Raw genomic sequence first — 16173 nt, 5'->3', positions numbered from 1 at the left:
CCCTGTGCCCTGCAGGGTGTTCTGAGGTCTTGCCCATGCAACTGCAGCCACTTCTCTCTCACATCAGATCAAGGCAAGTGCTGAGACCTGTGAATCGTTGCTCTCTTCTCCTGGTACCATTTCATACCTGCTGTGGACTGCTGCAAATCAGTGAGCAAAATGTCTCTGCTGAGTGATGCTTCCTTGCTCAGCTGGGAGGTCTGCATGTCACTGCACCAGGCAGACGCCTGCAGCAGGACTCAGACCTATTCGTGGCATCACCATGAGCTCACGCAGGGTGGCAAGGTTGTCAGAGGAAGCCACAAAGAATAACAAGGTCTGGCACTGAGAGACTACACTGCATTTCATAGCATGCATCAACTTGGTGTTTTCAGACCCAGCTGGTTAGAGGGAAGAGGGTAGGTCCCAAGGGCACATCAAGATATATGCTTGGTACTGGGAAGTTTGCAGGGTTTTGCAGCAGATGCTGAATTCCTGTGTGCATATCATATCCCCTTAAGTATCTACCCTCTCTTAATTTATTGCCTTTCCAGTTCACACACCACTGGGCACTTCCCTCCAGGCTCTCAGCCACAGGACTCCCAGCACTGGCAGAACAACACTGAGACTGGGAGAACCTCTAGAGATGGACCCAGCAGAAGTTTGGTTGTGGCAGCCCCCCGCATTAAGCCCCTCAAAACTAACACACCCTGTGCCTGCCCCTGTGATGGCACGTGGGCACACCATACAACCCCAGGGCTGCAGAGCTGAAACCTTTGCACAACTCTGATCATGTTTTGGCCTCTTCTTGTGCTGGCGTGAACACAGGGCTGGCATTAGTTTTACTGCTTGGGTTCATTAAAACATCTACGATCATCTGTGCTACTTAAAACTGCCTGAAGTGGGCCTGCTGTAGGAACTCGGAGTGTTTGGCACCTACTAGAAATGTTACCATTTTTCCTGGTTTTACTTGCTTTTATTGTTTATTCATGTTAGCTTTCACCACTTGATTGCATTTTATTTTATTGTTTGACCAAGCATTTCCTGTTTATTGCAGTATCTGTTCTTGTGTGAGTCCTCTGTCATGGAGGGACTCCGACAGGCACAGGAGAAAGGAGGATGGTGCTTCTGGCCCTGTCCATGTAGCCATGCAAAGGAGAAGGGTGGGACGAGAACAATAGGTAAAAGCATTAGATTAGCGCTCATAGGAGTGGAAAGTTGCAGGTTATTTCTTCCCTCTGGACACTTGGAGGAAGGGACAGCTGAGAATAGTTCCTGTCCCAGCAGCGCCTCAGGAGGCGATTGCTCCTCTCATCTTTGGGCAGAACTGCATGTGCAATCACTCCATTGTGCAGCTCTGCCGGAATGACTTGCTCTAGCTTGAGGACCTTCAACAGCAGTGTTTAATGTGGGGCCTTCCAGTATCAAGGAGCAACCAGAGGTTCTTGTGCAGGCAGGCTGGAAAAGGCTGTAATTTCTGGCAGAAAGTTGTCAAGAAGCAAGGCAGTGGGGTGTGAGACCTCACCAGTTAACACTGCCTGGCTGCAGCCCAGCCCAAGCCTCTTTCTCCATTTGTTTGCCTTAGCTCCATCCTTTGCTAAGTGATCGGCAGCTGTAGAAGGGGAATCACTGTACAAAAAAGGCAGCACTTTTCAGTGTGGGATAGTCCAGTGGCTAAAGCAGAAGAGAACTGAACACACTTTATCGGAGGGGAGGAGGGGCATTATGCATGGCCTGCCCCAGAAAGAAAGAAAGGATGGGAAAAAGAAGAGAGACGCAACCTGTGTGCTGGGCTAGAGTACATTTCTGGATTTCTGGACAAGGCAGCTGTCCCCACAGATTATGTTCCTGCTGTGGTTCAAGGACGTCACCCCTCTCCTTTTGTGTGGAGTGACAGCAAGAAGCTACTGAAAGAGATAACACTGAAAACGTTTCTTATGGCGTTTTCGAGCCATTTTTTTGAGCCAAGTGCAAAGTCTTCTGTGTTGGCCCTGTTAGGTGGACCCTGGATATCACTACAATTTGTGTAGGTCAGGTGAATATTGCGTACCTGTAGAGCGACTCCAGCACAGTGGCATTTCAAAGGGCACGGGTCAGGTCAGAAATCAGGCACCCAGCAGGGCACAGCAAATTTACCTCAGGCAGCGTCTTTACCCTACACAGGGCAGCAGGTGTCAGTGTGGGCAGAGAGGGCTTGCACAGGCTTAACACTGATAAAGGGCTGGTGGGTGCATATTTTCATGCCTATTGGCTTGTAGCATTTTTCTAAACGACCACATTGCCAACCCAAAGCTCTCAGCCTTCCAAGCTTAACCCCAAGTATCTCATTTTTCAGAATCTGGCTTTTTCAAACTGCTTTGGAAAAAATAAATGAACAGCAACATTCACATAAATGAATGATTTATTTGCAACTTCAGTTTTATTTTCACAGCTTTTTGATTGATATTAGTACACTTGACAGGTCCAATTTATATGCAAATCAGCCTACATTGACAATGTAAAGAAGGAAAACTTCATTTCTCATGCTTCGCAAATCATTACACCCTCTGAACACTTTTCTTAGGCACATGTTCCTCAAATCACTTGCTATCCATTAGCCTCACAGAGATCCCAGGGCCATTTTTGTGGGGGTGCATGAAATTAAGTGGGCTATGCTGTACCGCAAATGTACAAGCATTGTAAACTATGGACTTTTGCAGTGTATGTGTGTGTGCCAGATGTTAGAAGATCACAAATGAGGACACCAGATTTTCCAGTTCCTGCTTCTGGCTGTTTTCTGCTATACCTTTGCTCCCAACTCTAATTGGTGCCAGAAGAATTTTCTTAGAAAGAGCCACTCTGTTGGACAGCTCTTGTTCCTCTATATCACACGCTTTGCTGAGACTTGAAAAGGATCCAGGGTCTCTTATGTAAATATTTACATAGATACAGAATTGTCACTGCCCTTAAATCAAAAAGTAGAGGAGGGGAAATGGTATATGAAACAGGACTTTGTATTCAGAAAGACCTGGAAAGAAAAATATGACTCTGATGGCTTCTCCAGACTTTGCCACCTGGGACTGCCCCCACAACTGCTGTTCTCAGGAAGGTCCTGATCTGAAGCCTGATGACATCAATGGAAAAAATCCTTCTGGTACCAAAGGGCTTTGGATCAGAACTACTCTTTTTCCTGTTCCTAACTAAAAAAAAATTCTCTTCACCAGCTAGACCACTTGGTGTCTCTCTTCTGCTCCTTCTTTATTGTTCTTATTTAAAGAGTTTCAGGACAGACCTGGACAGGAAAGGGTAAGTACATTATTGGCAGGAACAGCGCCTGAAACAGGGGAAAGCAGCAGCAGATGCTGAGGAAACATGATGTGTTCTTTAGCCAATCTGACTCTCTTTTGATATATTTAGCCAATACTCCTTTCTCTTCTTCTGTGACAAAGGAGTCAGCCTCAAGTTCCCACACAAATCATGACTTGAAGAAGTGGTGGTGTTAGATGGCCGGTGCACGGGCCTGGGAATCAGGAAGCTGGAGCCTTGTGGCTTTGGGGAAGCCACAAAACTCTCCTTGCTCAACTTCCCCATCGTGGGAAAGGAAGAGTTCACTTGTTCGCTTACCTCGGAAGACTGTGGTGAAGATCAAGGACAGCTTTGGAAAACACCCCAGCGGCCTTTTGTAATTAGGCAAAAAAACCCACCACACTACAATAAAGCAAAATCAACAAATAAGATTTCTTCCAACCAAAAACTTTTTGAAAATGAAGGCATGTATTTATACCAAGAATTAAGGACTGGCACTTTCTGTGTAAACCACTTAGGACAACAAGCGCATTTTTGCATGTGTCTGTGCCCAGCACAGTCCTGCAGGCCATACACATCTGGGCTGCCCTTGGTCACGGCTTGCTGCCAGCAGCCCCCACTGCCCTGCGGGTCCCAGCCCCTGTAAAACATCAGGGAGGAAATGAAGGGCGACAGAAACAGTTAAGAGCTTCGGTTGGAATCCAAAATTTATAGCTGGCGCGCAGCCATCTTTGCGGGAGCGTGGCACCTCCCGGGTGAAGGCCCTGGTGCCATCCAACCCAGAGGCCTGCGGCTGCTGGCAGGGTCAGCCCGGCGGGGACGGGCGGCTGGGGGCGAGGAGCGAAGCGCCCGTAGGCTCACCGCCATCTTGGGGAGGGGCTCCCCCGCCGCAGAACTACAATTCCCAGCAGGCCGCGGGAAGGCGCGGAGCGGGGAGGGGTGGCGCGCATGCGCACTGCGCATCTCCAGCATGGCTACGGTGCTGTCACGGGCGCTGAAGCTGCCGGGTAAGGGGTCTGCACCCACGGGAGGGAAGAAGGGAGTCCCGGGCCGCGCCGCGCCACGCCACGCCGCGGCAGTCATGTCCGAGTCTGCGGTCGGCGGCGGCGAGGCGCGGTTGCCGTTGCCTGCAGGCGGTGGGGTTCCTTACCCTGGAGATGTGGGGCGAGGCCCGGCAGCCCGTGGGGCGCAGGTGGTGCGGGGGGGGGGCGCGTGGGGGCCGGCGGCCTCTGCCCGGGTGCCGTGGCGGAGGGAGGGTTGCGGGGGGCGGGACAGCGGCTCGGGGCTCTCAGGGTGGGTGTGTGTTTGTGTGTGTGGGGGGGTGGGCCTGTGAGGAGCCGGGCCGGGGCTGCGTGGGAGGAGGCGCCGGGTCCCCCAGGCCGCGCAGGAGTGGGAACAGGGCTTAAGACGGCCGCCACCACCGCGATAGTCCCCCTCCGATCCCCTCCTGTCGGGTTTTACCCCCGAAAGCCAGGCCAGGAGTTCGATAACTGCCACTGCAGTTACCCAGGTAAATGTTTAAAGTCTGCCTACCACCGCTGCATACCTTCTAGCCAGAGATCTTCGAGGAGATGAAAGGACATTCAAGCATAAGGGACTATTGTGTCAGGGAACCAGATCTTTCAAAGATAAGGCAGGGAGCAGCTGTCCAACAACCATTCTTTTCAGAGAGGAGATTAAAAGGGGGTGAAAATACATTGCGAAACCAGATCATGAGATTGTGCTAGTTGGTGTTGGATGGACTGGAGATGATGCCAGTGCACCTGGCTGCATTAACCCAATGGGGAAGTGCCTTGTTTTTTTAAAGAAGTTTTTGTCCTTAGGTTAGGTCCTAGGTTTCTTAAAGCCAGGTCTCTAAATCAAGGCCTTCAGAATAAAAGTGTAATTTATTCTGTCTGTGACATGCAAATTTGCACAGCTTTTAGCTGGGTGCTTCCGATGAGGAACCCCCAACAAAAATCACCTGGGCAATTACACCCTTACAATCTGTGCACCGCACCTGCCCCTCACATGCTCTTCATGTGCCTTGCACATACGTTTTGGTCCAATACTAAGATTCGAGTCTGAGGTCATCTTACTGGGTCCTCTCTCATCTCTAGGCAACTTCGTTCTTTTCCTGTTTCTGCAGCTGTGGTTTAAGTTTGTGGTTATTATGTCTTCTTTTTCTGTCTCAAACTGGTTCTGGGGTTTTTTGAGTCTTCTTATTTCTCCAATCAACAAATAAAGCAATGCTAAAGCTGTAAATTCTGCTTTATCAACAATGGCTACCTTTATGCAATTAAATAAAGTTCTTAAAGCCTTTTAAAACATGTTAACAGCCTCTATAATTTTATATATATTCCTGTGCTCTTAAAGCCTCACAGTCGTATCCCGTTGTTGCCACGTGCTGCTGACATCTTGCTTGGATCTAGTCAGCATGCTCAGATGGCTCAGCTTTGCCGCCTTCCACAACAGTTGCCCCTCCTGACCTTGCCTTTGGGACAGCCATGGGATGGAAACAGGGCCCAGTTGTGCACTGCTGGGGGGAGGGCTGCTCCCCAGCACCCCACACCACTATGGTCCTGCAGTGCCCCAGTCTGTGAAGCTGCGCTCCATGGGCAGGTTGTACTTTCTTCCTCTGTCAGTCCATAAAGATCACAGTAATGTCTCTAGGGCCCTTCCCACCAGGTTTTAGTAACCTATGCCAGGAGTAATTATTTTAGGTAGTGCCTGTTAGATCTCACTCGAAGTTTTGTTTGCAAATCAGTTTCTTCCTACTTATATATATATATATGTTTGTCTAAATGGGAAGGAACACATTTCACATGAAGTTTATTTAGGAAAAGTGTGAACTGGTGGGTAAGAGTTTGTTTATTGGTATGTGACCACTGGGGAACTGTACAATAACAAGTACAGATCTCTTTTGGGACCTCTGGAACCAGCGTGATCTATTTGATACCTGCTGTTAGGACACACCAATTTGAAAAAGAGCACAGGCCTTGCAACTGGAGTTAAGGAAACGGTTCTTGCATTAGTCCTTAGGTTAAATTGTATATATCATACCTTGTTTTTATGTCTAACTCTTGAAAAATGCAGCTTTCAAAAGCAATGAGAAAGCAGAAAGCCTATTGTGATAGCTGTTTTTTTCCTGCTGCATCTCATTAAATTAATTACATTAATATGTGGTAACTTATCTCCCCACGACCTTAGAGGTATGTCTGCACTACCCAGTGATTGATTGGTGCCTGCCAACTGCCAGCTGGGAAAAAAAGAAAAATAAACAGAACATGAAGTGAGTACAAAGGATACTGGAACTAGTATGTCATCATTGGAATACCGCACTGGAAATTGTACTCATGTAAAATCTAAGATCTGCTCTTTTCATTCCAAAGTGAGTGCAAAGAAAAGCCTTTCCAGTAAGTCAAAATCAAAAAATATTACAATTAATATCTTTCAAATCATCAGCACTAGAAATGGGTATTTCATTATGAGTGGGATCTGATTCCAACACAGATCACCTCACAGATGCCTCCTTTCCAAATTATGATCACATGATTAATCTTTTCTTCTTTGAGAGGTCACATTCTTCACTGCAGTAGTTGCAAGAGCTGCCTGTGCAAAAAATACTATTAGGCAAATGTACAGGGGATTTTCAGAGTCATAATGTGCAGTTGAGAGTCCAACTGCCCTTGAAAGTTGGTAAGTTTGGGACATTTTCTGTCTCTTCTGCCTTTGAAAACCTCCCTGTTCAGTATTTGCTTTTTCTGAAAAAAAAAAAAAAAAAAAAAAAAAAAAATCCAGGGCAACATGACCACTAATTTAGCCACATACCACAAGCAACAGTTCCTCAGATTGATTGTAACCATAGGCCACTGACTGGGAACCTCTGTTTTATCACTGGTACTGTGGAAAAAAATGGACTACAATTTAGAGTGTGTCAGAACAGAAGCAGTTTATTTACTATACTTGTAAGAAGGAAAACAGCACAGCAAGGTAACTGACTTTGCTGATATGAACTCAGTCCCTGTAAAGTGGATGCAAGGTTTATATACACTTAGAGTTGCTATGCAAACAACATATAGCAAGGTGTGAGTTATACAGGTCTGTTACATACACAAGGTTGCAGAACTGCTCAAGGTAGGTCTGGAGTCTGTTTTCTTTAGTGCAGGGACTAATTTATCATGAAGGTTACACAATGGTTATCATTTCAGGAGAAAGGGTGAGAGTTTGATGAGGAGGCTGAGTTGGGTCTTAGCATTTCTACTTCCACGATGTAAAGTTGAAAATTACATGGGAGTATTGGATTTTCTGACAGCTGATCACTTGCAGCAGAGGCAGTTTTAGCTTTCTCTTGGGTCTTAGCATTTCTACTTCCACGATGTAAAGTTGAAAATTACATGGGAGTATTGGATTTTATGACAGCTGATCGCTTGCAGCAGAAGCAGTTTTAGCTTTCTCTTGATGGACAAACTGTCTTCCCCCAGCCTGAGCCTTCTTGTTGACCAGAAAGGAAAGAATTTGACTTGTAGAGCACTCATCAATATATCGTAATTCTCTAAAAAGTGTGAGACTGCTTATGTTTTCACACATCCTGTATTGCTGTTTATGTCTCTATTTATGCTTTTCTGTCGAAAAAATCATTTGGGAGTGATTAGTAGAAGCCAGGTGTGGCATCCCTCCTTCCCACAGCAAGTGACCTAAAACTCAAATGAAGGCTGGTGTTCCTTCTGCTCTCTCTCCAGTCGGGTGAATCATGAGTTACATATTCTCTGCACCACAGAACAGCCTCAAGAGGCCAGGCTGAGCATGTCTTCCCTCACCAGCCTTCCAGCCACATTCCCAAAACATCTACAGAATTGTTAGGGCGCTCTCTGAACAGAGGGAGATGAATGTTTGAATCCTCTGAGATAAGATATGCAATTGGATTTCCCATGAGCTAGGTGAGTGCTCTAACAGCCTTTGTTAAAGGGCAGTGTATTCCCTCCTTTTGGCTTAAAAAAAAAAAAAAAATTCAGCACTTTTTATGCCTGACTTTTCTGCATCCTGGTCAGGCTTAGACATGAAATAAGACTGAGCAGCTCTCTGATTTATAGCTCTCCTATAGCTCAATAGATCCTCTCCTATGAAAATCACCCAAAACTTTAAGTCGTTACTGTGTAGTAGCTGTTTTCTAGCCTCTGATCAGTGGTTCTCAGCAGGAGAGGTGTACCTGTTAGAGATTATTGCCAACATCTCAGTCCCTGCCAGTTCAAGGAGTGGGTGAGCCATAGTTTTGAGGTCGTCTCTGTCTCCTAGAGATCCAGAACAAAACTGTTCTAGATAAAGCTCGTTCCTATCAATGCTTTTAGTTGCCCCAAGGCAGGTTTCAGTCTTCTGGGTTGATTGTCTGGAATTAAAATGATTAAGCAAATCACAGTATGTCTGAGGTGTAAGTATGCTGTTGAATTGTTTTACTCAAAGCACACAAGTTTTCAAAACTGGGAGTGGTCTGGTTAACATAACTGTCCAACTTTGACTTCCCAGGCTAAATACCATTTACTTTTGGGCCAGCAGCATTTGCTTTTTATACCACTCTGACCTGGCTTGAACTGGCACATCTGGATCTGTAATGAGACACTGCAAATATGCTGCTAGCAAATCCTCTCTGGAATTTGTTTTTGCTGAGTACTCTTTCAGCAACTTGTCTGCACAACCTACTGTATAGACATCTGGGAAATTCACACTGCGCTGTTGCTGCAATCTCTGAGCAGAAGGCTGTGTACAGCCGAGGTTGGTGGCCTTCTGTGCTGCTCACAGGATGGAGCGAAGGTTATCAAGACTTCCTGCTAAGCCCACACTTTGAACACATGTTTAAGAGATCAATGTGAAACGATGCAGTGTCTCACAGGGCTACACAGGGCCACCCCATAGGAATGTAGTAGATTTTAGCTGGGTGCTCTAACTCCACAAGGAACAGCTTTCCGGAGTGTGTATGTGCACCAGATTGTTTTGACATAAGTCTTTGATAGAAGGCCCTAGTTCAAAAAGGAAGGGTCTGATTTAGATATGTGATCTCGTTGGATATCTTTATTTCCCTCTGTTCGGTGTGGGTGGGTTCTCCTGGCTGCTCCTCTTTGTGTGGGGCATTTGGACTTTAATGGGATTGACAGTTTTTCTTAACTCCTAAAATTGACACTGAATGCCATTTATAAGTGGTACAGGAAGGGGAAACGAAGGTCCTTTCATGGGGTGAGAAATGAGAAAGAAATGAGATGCATATACTGCAAAATAGATTCTAGGTGTTACAAAACAGGTGTGTTGCACTAACTAGATACTACAGTATGTGAGTCTGCCTTTAACAGGAAAAACAGAAGGCATATTATCTTATGCATGAAGAATAATCATGAAAGCCCTTAAATTTCCTCTCTGCAAAGCCTCCCCATCATTTCAGCGTCTGAAAGTGGTTACAGCTTTTGTATTTTTGCTTATTATTTATGCCTTGCATGTATTGCTTCAGGCATCTTTGAGCACAAGTTGGCTCCTGTCTCGGGTCAGCTTTAGGCAAGGGAAATGAGGCAGATATCTGGGATAGCAAAGTCCCACCTTGGAATAGGAGAGAGAGAGAAATAGACTGAAACCCTGCAGTCATCCGAGCAGTGGCCATGGCTCCGTTCCCAGCCTGGTGGCACAGGGCAGCTTCCCTGAGACGTGATCCTCCACTCGTAGCTCAGGGCAGTGAGTCTGCCTGATCTTGGCTGCCCCCGTAACCAGATGGCCCTGGCCTTACGCCAGTATGAAGGACTGGGCTCTGCACCTGCCCTTGTCACAGTCCCTGTGGCTGTCTAGGGCTTGGGGGAGAAGTTGTCCATGTGGCAGGCATCTGTGGGGGAGATACCTAAAGCTAAACTACTTTCTTGTATTGCCACCTGAAGGCATCAGCACTAAGTTATCTATCTCGGCAAGGCCAAGCACAGGCTGTCGGGTCTGGTGGCAGCAGGAACAGAGCAGGAGCACTTTGGTTTCCTGCTGCAGGGGCTGGAGCAGTCTCTCTCACAGTGCTGAGCCGTGCAGAGAAGGTAGTGTCTTAGAGGGGCAGCCCTGGTCCCTTCAGAGACCAGCATGTTACTTGCCCAAAAGGGCAAAGTCACTTTTCCTCATCTTCAGCAAGTCGCACTCCAGCACTGTGCACAGTGCTCTGTCCCTTCTATCCCTCACGAAGCAGGACAGTAGATATGGCACACTAGAAAGCAGCAGTGCTGCTTGGACCAGAGGGGTGAAGTGGAAAAATTAGTTGCAGAGGGAGGCCCCCTCAGAGAACACAGACTACAAGTGGAGAAGGGGTGTGTTAGGAGTAGGGGCTGTCAAATGCTAAAGGAGTTCAGAGTCGGAAGTCAAGAAAGTGCTGCGATTTAGGAATTCAGAGCATTAAGCATGACTTCATGTCAGTGTGTCTCATTACCAAACAGGAAAGTATTAGAAGTAAATCAGCCATGTATTCCATATATATAGATATACATATGTGTGTGTGTTTATATATGTATATAGATATTATATATATACACCTTTATCTTGGGGAAGTAAACTGTCAGCATGTTTGCTTCTGCAGCTGCTACTCAAACATGGACAGACCCTGTTTTGTTTTCCCACACCTCTCACTGTGCTGTCATCCCTTCTGTATTACTCTCCACTGAGATCCTGCAAAAGCGAGGAACTCATGCTTTATTGTCTCTCTTCATCTCTTCCCTCAGGAAAGAAGAGCCCGGACCTTGGGGAATATGATCCCCTCACTCAGGCTGACAGTGATGAAAGTGAAGATGACCTGGTACTCAACATCCAGAAGAACGGGGGGGTCAAGAATGGGAAGAGCCCCCCTGAGGAGGTGCAGGACCCTGACTCTGATGTGGAGGTTGGGATGACAAAGCAGCACACGTCAGAGAGCGCGCCTGAGGGTTATCCTGCAGAGACGGCTGGGAATTTGGAGCAGAAGGCTGCTCCCTCCCTCATGCCATACCTGCGCACAGCGATCTTTTTGCTCACTGTGGTGATCTCGATGATTCTTGTGTTGGTGTGCGCATTTCTAATTCCCTGTCCCCCTAGAGACTTGCATAACACCTGGAACCGCAACCTAGGTCAGGGAGCAGGTGAGAAAGCCCCAGGAACAGCATCTGGCATGGGGGAGGTGGCAGCTCCCAGGCTGGGCATCAGCGGGAGAGACCTATCTGGGAGAGCCAGGTCGGAGCAGAGGCCCTTCCTCACCACAGCAGATGCTCCGAGGTAATAGACGGGCGGCTGTGTCCTGCTCACTCTTCAAGCTGAGGCCTGTGAAATCTGGCATCAGTAGATAGCAGTGCCACAAAATCTTCTTTCTGTCAACACCAAAAAACATTTTGACTCTTGTCCCATCCTGTCTTTTTGTCCGGATGGTGTGCTCTGTTCAGATAGAGGTGGCCCAGCCCACTTTAAAACAGAGTGCCTCCCTCTCTATGTCCTGGGTTTCACCAGCACCTCCACACTGAAGTGTGTGGATGTGTTCAGGAGGAGAGGGATAGAAGTCTTAGTGTCTTCTAACTGGCTTGACTAACCTTATCTCTTTTGTCTTCTTGTCCTACTTGAATCCATAAATCAACATTCAGGATCTTTTGTCATCCTATACAGGCCACTGGTAACATTTCTAAAGTATCTCCTGTTCTGATTTCTGCAGTAGAGTAAGTGGTTTGTGAAATAATTTCTGCCAGGTCTAGATATGTCTCTCCCTTCTTGCTTTCTGCCCCTGACTTCCAAATCTAAACCTTTCATAAGATATGTGGCTCCCACATCACCTCAGAAAGTGAAGTAGGAAGCAGAAATCTTCTGATAGCTCCTCCATTTTTCCCTTTCCTTTCTCTGACCCAGAACCTACATTTCTGCCTTTCCATGCAATGAAAAATCATGCCGTGGTATGAGCTGCCTGGCAGTTGTAATTCCCTAGAAGACTCTGTGAGTCTCTTTTCTGGACCAACCCTCCTCTCCCAGTGTGGAAAATGGGCTGGATGGCCTTTTTGACAACAGTGTGGTGATTCTCTGTGACTGTTGCAGGTGGTGTGTTATCCCCACTGGAGCTGTGTGATGTGAACGGTGATGGGCTCCCTGACATCCTCATTGTCTTCACTGCCTTAATGAATGCTAGCGTCATGGGTAAGCACTGCAGCTCCTATCCATTCCTCTTTCTGTACATGTCAGTATCGACCTTTGTATGTTTGTCTTACGTACAAGAAGAGTTCCTGCCACTGCAAATCCACTGCATTGCTCTTTTCAGAGTTCTTTAAAATGTCTGGTGCTTGTGCTTTGTCATGCCGCTCGTAATTTTCTTTGCAAGCCTGTGCTCCCATACCTGTTGGGTCAACGTCATCTGTTTCCTCTTATCTCATCTTCAGGCAGGTCCATCTCTTTGTCCTGTGTTTATGCACACTTGGTTTGGGGGCAGAGATAAAGTGATCAGAAAGCACTGCTTTACAAATAGCAATTGGAAATAAGGTGGGTTTTTTCCCCCCCTCATGTTATCTCTCAGAGCCCTTCACAAAAGAGCTCAGTCTAACTATGTCCATTTTACAGACACAGAGATGGAAGCACAGAGAAGGGAAGTGGCTTGACAAAGGTCACAAATGAGATTCAGTGGTAGTCTTGACTCTCCTGGTCTGTAGTTCAGGGTCCTGGACATTACAAAGGATAGTTGGTGACAGGAACAGTGATGGCAGAGCTGACTATTGAAGCACTTCGGTTCTGAAGTAGCCAGTTGCTTGCCAACAGGGAACATTATGGATTTCTTTAGAGCAACTGTAGGTTGGCATTGCAGGAAACACCCTCATCTTGCTGCCTTTTTCTCCAGGTCACTATATACTTGCCAGCCTCCAAATCATTGTTAATTCATGGATAATAGACTGGCTGATGGTGGGGAAGCTACTGTGCCTGGCTGTTTAGCAGGTATTGCCCTGCTTCCTCCTCCTGGCTGCTTTTGCTTTCTCTGTTAACCCTCACACCCCTCATGTAACAACAGCAGCCTGCTGATACTGGACACTGCCAAGTCCAGTGACATCCTATTGCACTGGGCTTCTGAAGTCCTGGAGGTTCCCAGCTGCCTGCTGTACTGAGTCTGTCCAGCCTGGCATCACCTGAGATTATGGGAATCTGTTCAGTCTCAGAGACGTATTCAGGGAGCAAGCATATATTGCACAGCCTAAAAAGAACTCTTGTGAGAGCAAAATGCCTTGGCTCTTCAAAGAGTAGAGTAATAACAATATAGTTAGAGGCTAGGAAAATGCTGCTTCTCCATAGCCCAAGCAAGGCCTGTGGTATTTCACAGCAAGTCTTATAGAAAGAAACCTATGAGTATAGAAAAAACTGTAGAGTAAGCTAAAAAAGAAAGTGAGGGAAGGAGATACTGTTGCCATAAAGGCTGTATCCAGTTAGTAGAGGTTGTCCTTGCATTCTATATTTTGCTGTGGCATTGTATTTATCTTTCATCGCAGACATATGTACGTTTCTCAGCATCCTCTGAATGGAACTAGTCATACCTAGCTGCATCCTGGGATATAGCTATGCTGGAAGACAGAAAGCAGACACTAAAGCAGATGTAAGCCCATCACAATCCTAAACCCACACAGCTGGACATCAACCCTCCTGTAGCTTGTGCTCAGAGTATTCACACATTGTCAAGTAGAGATAAGCCTGGCATAGGTACCTGATGGAGTAAGCTATGACATTGTTAGCTATTTCTTCAGTTTGTACACACAACAGCTGTGAGCTGCGTTCAGGAGTTGTTCTTGGTACCTGGCAACCCAATGAAGAGAAGTTGGGCTGATGCAACACCTTAGCATAAGCCAAATGATTTTCAGTTTGAGAAGAGAGTGAGTTTGATTTAGAGAGTGGGCTCAGACTTGCTTTTAGCCAGTGGCCCAGATATGCCCTTTGTGTAGTCAGATCACGTGTTGTTTTGCTAGTTAGACAGGAGTTGGCTGAGGCTGTTGTTATTTTGAAATATATGAGAGTTCATCTTAAATTGTGATATAAGCATACCAGGTGGTAATTACAGTAACCACAATTATGTCTGAGGGCAGGCTGAGCTATAAGTTGCTCACATTTGGAGTCAGAGCCAACAATCAGTTGAAACAGCATAGAGCATTTTTTTTTTTTACAATTATTTTGTGCTAACTGGTGAGTTAGGAAAATACCCCTGAGTTATACCAATTAGTTGCATTCAGTCTGTTTTTCACAATAATAAAACTCATTTGGAAAACAAAGGAAAAGCTTTCAGATTGCCAATCACCTTCTGCTGCTCCAGAATTATAAACAACCCAGGAGTTTCACATGAGGTAGCTTCTGCCTTGGAAGGTACTTAAGGTTTCCCCTTGGTGGTAGCTGTTGTCATGAGGTAGAGGGGGATCAGAATGATCAGTCTGGTTTGACAGCAGTACATTTCACATCAGGAAGTCATCACAATGGTCCCCAGGATCTTGGTTCCTCTGTGCCCAGCTGATCACGTTTCTTGCTGTGAGCTCAGGACCAGCCTTCATGATTGTCTGCGCTGCTGGCTGACAGCCCAACTTGTGTGGCAATCGGTGCTAAGCTCTGCAGGCAGAGACTCAGCCATGGGGTGGGATTTGACCTTTCTTTCAGGCAGTGTGGATGTGGCTGGCTCGAGCCACTCAGTTTTAGGAGCTAGAGCTGGAACTCAAGCACAAAGACCAAAGGCAGCATGGACATAGCCTCTGATGCCAAGGGATTTCACTCTTTCTTTCATGCCTCTTCCAGGTGTCTCTAGGCCCTCTGTAACTGTGGTGGCCCTTTCTGGTATGAATGGCAGCAGTCTGTGGTCCATCCAGCTTCCAGAGGAGACTCGGAGCGTGCAGTGCAAAGGGCTGTCACTGGGGGCACCTGCAGAACCCGTCTGCCTTGTTACAGGAACATCAAAATTCCTCAGCCTTCTCAGTGCCTCCACAGGTAGAGTCAATTACCAGTGTATTAGAAATACACTACTGCCTTTGTTTTCTTTAAAGGACTAATAAACATGAATGATTCAGTGCTCGAAAGTCATGGTGGCTGTAACACTAATGAGTTTCTAGTTACACAGGATAAGAGAATCCAGACCATTGCTGCTCTGTGGCAGCATCATCATCCTACCATCTCAGAACATTTCAAATGTTAATCTTATCCTGTAGCATCCCCATGACAAAAAGGATATGTAAGGTCTGTTCTTATTAAGATTGAGCTGTTAGTATAACTCAGCACCTACCTAACAGCACTGAAAAGCTGAACACCATTCTTGGAGAAGTTATATAAGGACACGGGCTACAGCCAGGAAACCTTCCAGAGAAATTAGGCCCGTAGAAGAATTGATTAGATGTGAATGAATATTGCATTTTTAATCTCTTGATCATGTACACCTCCATTCTGATTGCTGTTTGATCTACCACTAATTCACTGGCAGAAATATTCATAGGTAGCTATATGGATGGTTTTAGAATCAAAACAGAGAATGGAAACATACAGGAAACCTTGGGTTTAAGTGACAGATCCAGTCAATGAGCAGCAGCACTTACCTTTCAAATGCTTCTAGGGACCAGATTACTTACACAGCATTTGCATGGTCAGGACCATAGGCTATCTCCCTTACAAGCAGTAGTAGTGTTACTAATGTGTGCAAATGTTTGCAGGTATGGCCTCTGGTTTCCCTTGTCATGCAGGGGAAAACCCTATCCTGTACTGCAGCAGCAGAAAAGCATTTTTAAACTCTGATTGAAAAAGCAGAAGTGTTGGCAAAAGAATCATGGAAAAGTGAAAGCATTGAATTTCATTTTACCTTTTTTAGGTGTTTATTTGCCAATTTGCAAATCAGGTTTCACTGAGTTTCCAGCTGGGTCCATGCTGGACTGCTGAACCATTTGACATCACGCCTGCTAACATGCTTACACCCTG

General features: G+C 46.3%; 1 protein-coding gene across 2 annotated transcripts in view; it reads left to right on the top strand.

Annotated features, from left to right (window-relative positions):
- Positions 1-4206: 4206 nt before the first annotated feature.
- Positions 4207-16173, top strand: part of FAM234B (family with sequence similarity 234 member B) — a 23187-nt gene continuing 11220 nt past the window's right edge. For both annotated transcript variants that reach the window (XM_032988350.2, XM_032988349.2), the window contains exons 1-4: positions 4207-4271; positions 10971-11363; positions 12298-12396; positions 15010-15198. In XM_032988350.2, the coding sequence (XP_032844241.1) occupies positions 4235-4271; positions 10971-11363; positions 12298-12396; positions 15010-15198 (718 nt within the window). In that variant the 5' untranslated portion in view covers positions 4207-4234. The remainder of the gene's footprint in view (positions 4272-10970; positions 11364-12297; positions 12397-15009; positions 15199-16173) is intronic.

This window comes from Tyto alba, unplaced genomic scaffold, assembly GCF_018691265.1.
Source record: "Tyto alba isolate M040663 unplaced genomic scaffold, T.alba_DEE_v4.0 Super-Scaffold_2, whole genome shotgun sequence".
Lineage (NCBI taxonomy): Eukaryota > Metazoa > Chordata > Aves > Strigiformes > Tytonidae > Tyto > Tyto alba.
This window is presented reverse-complemented; position numbering and strand designations above follow the sequence as displayed.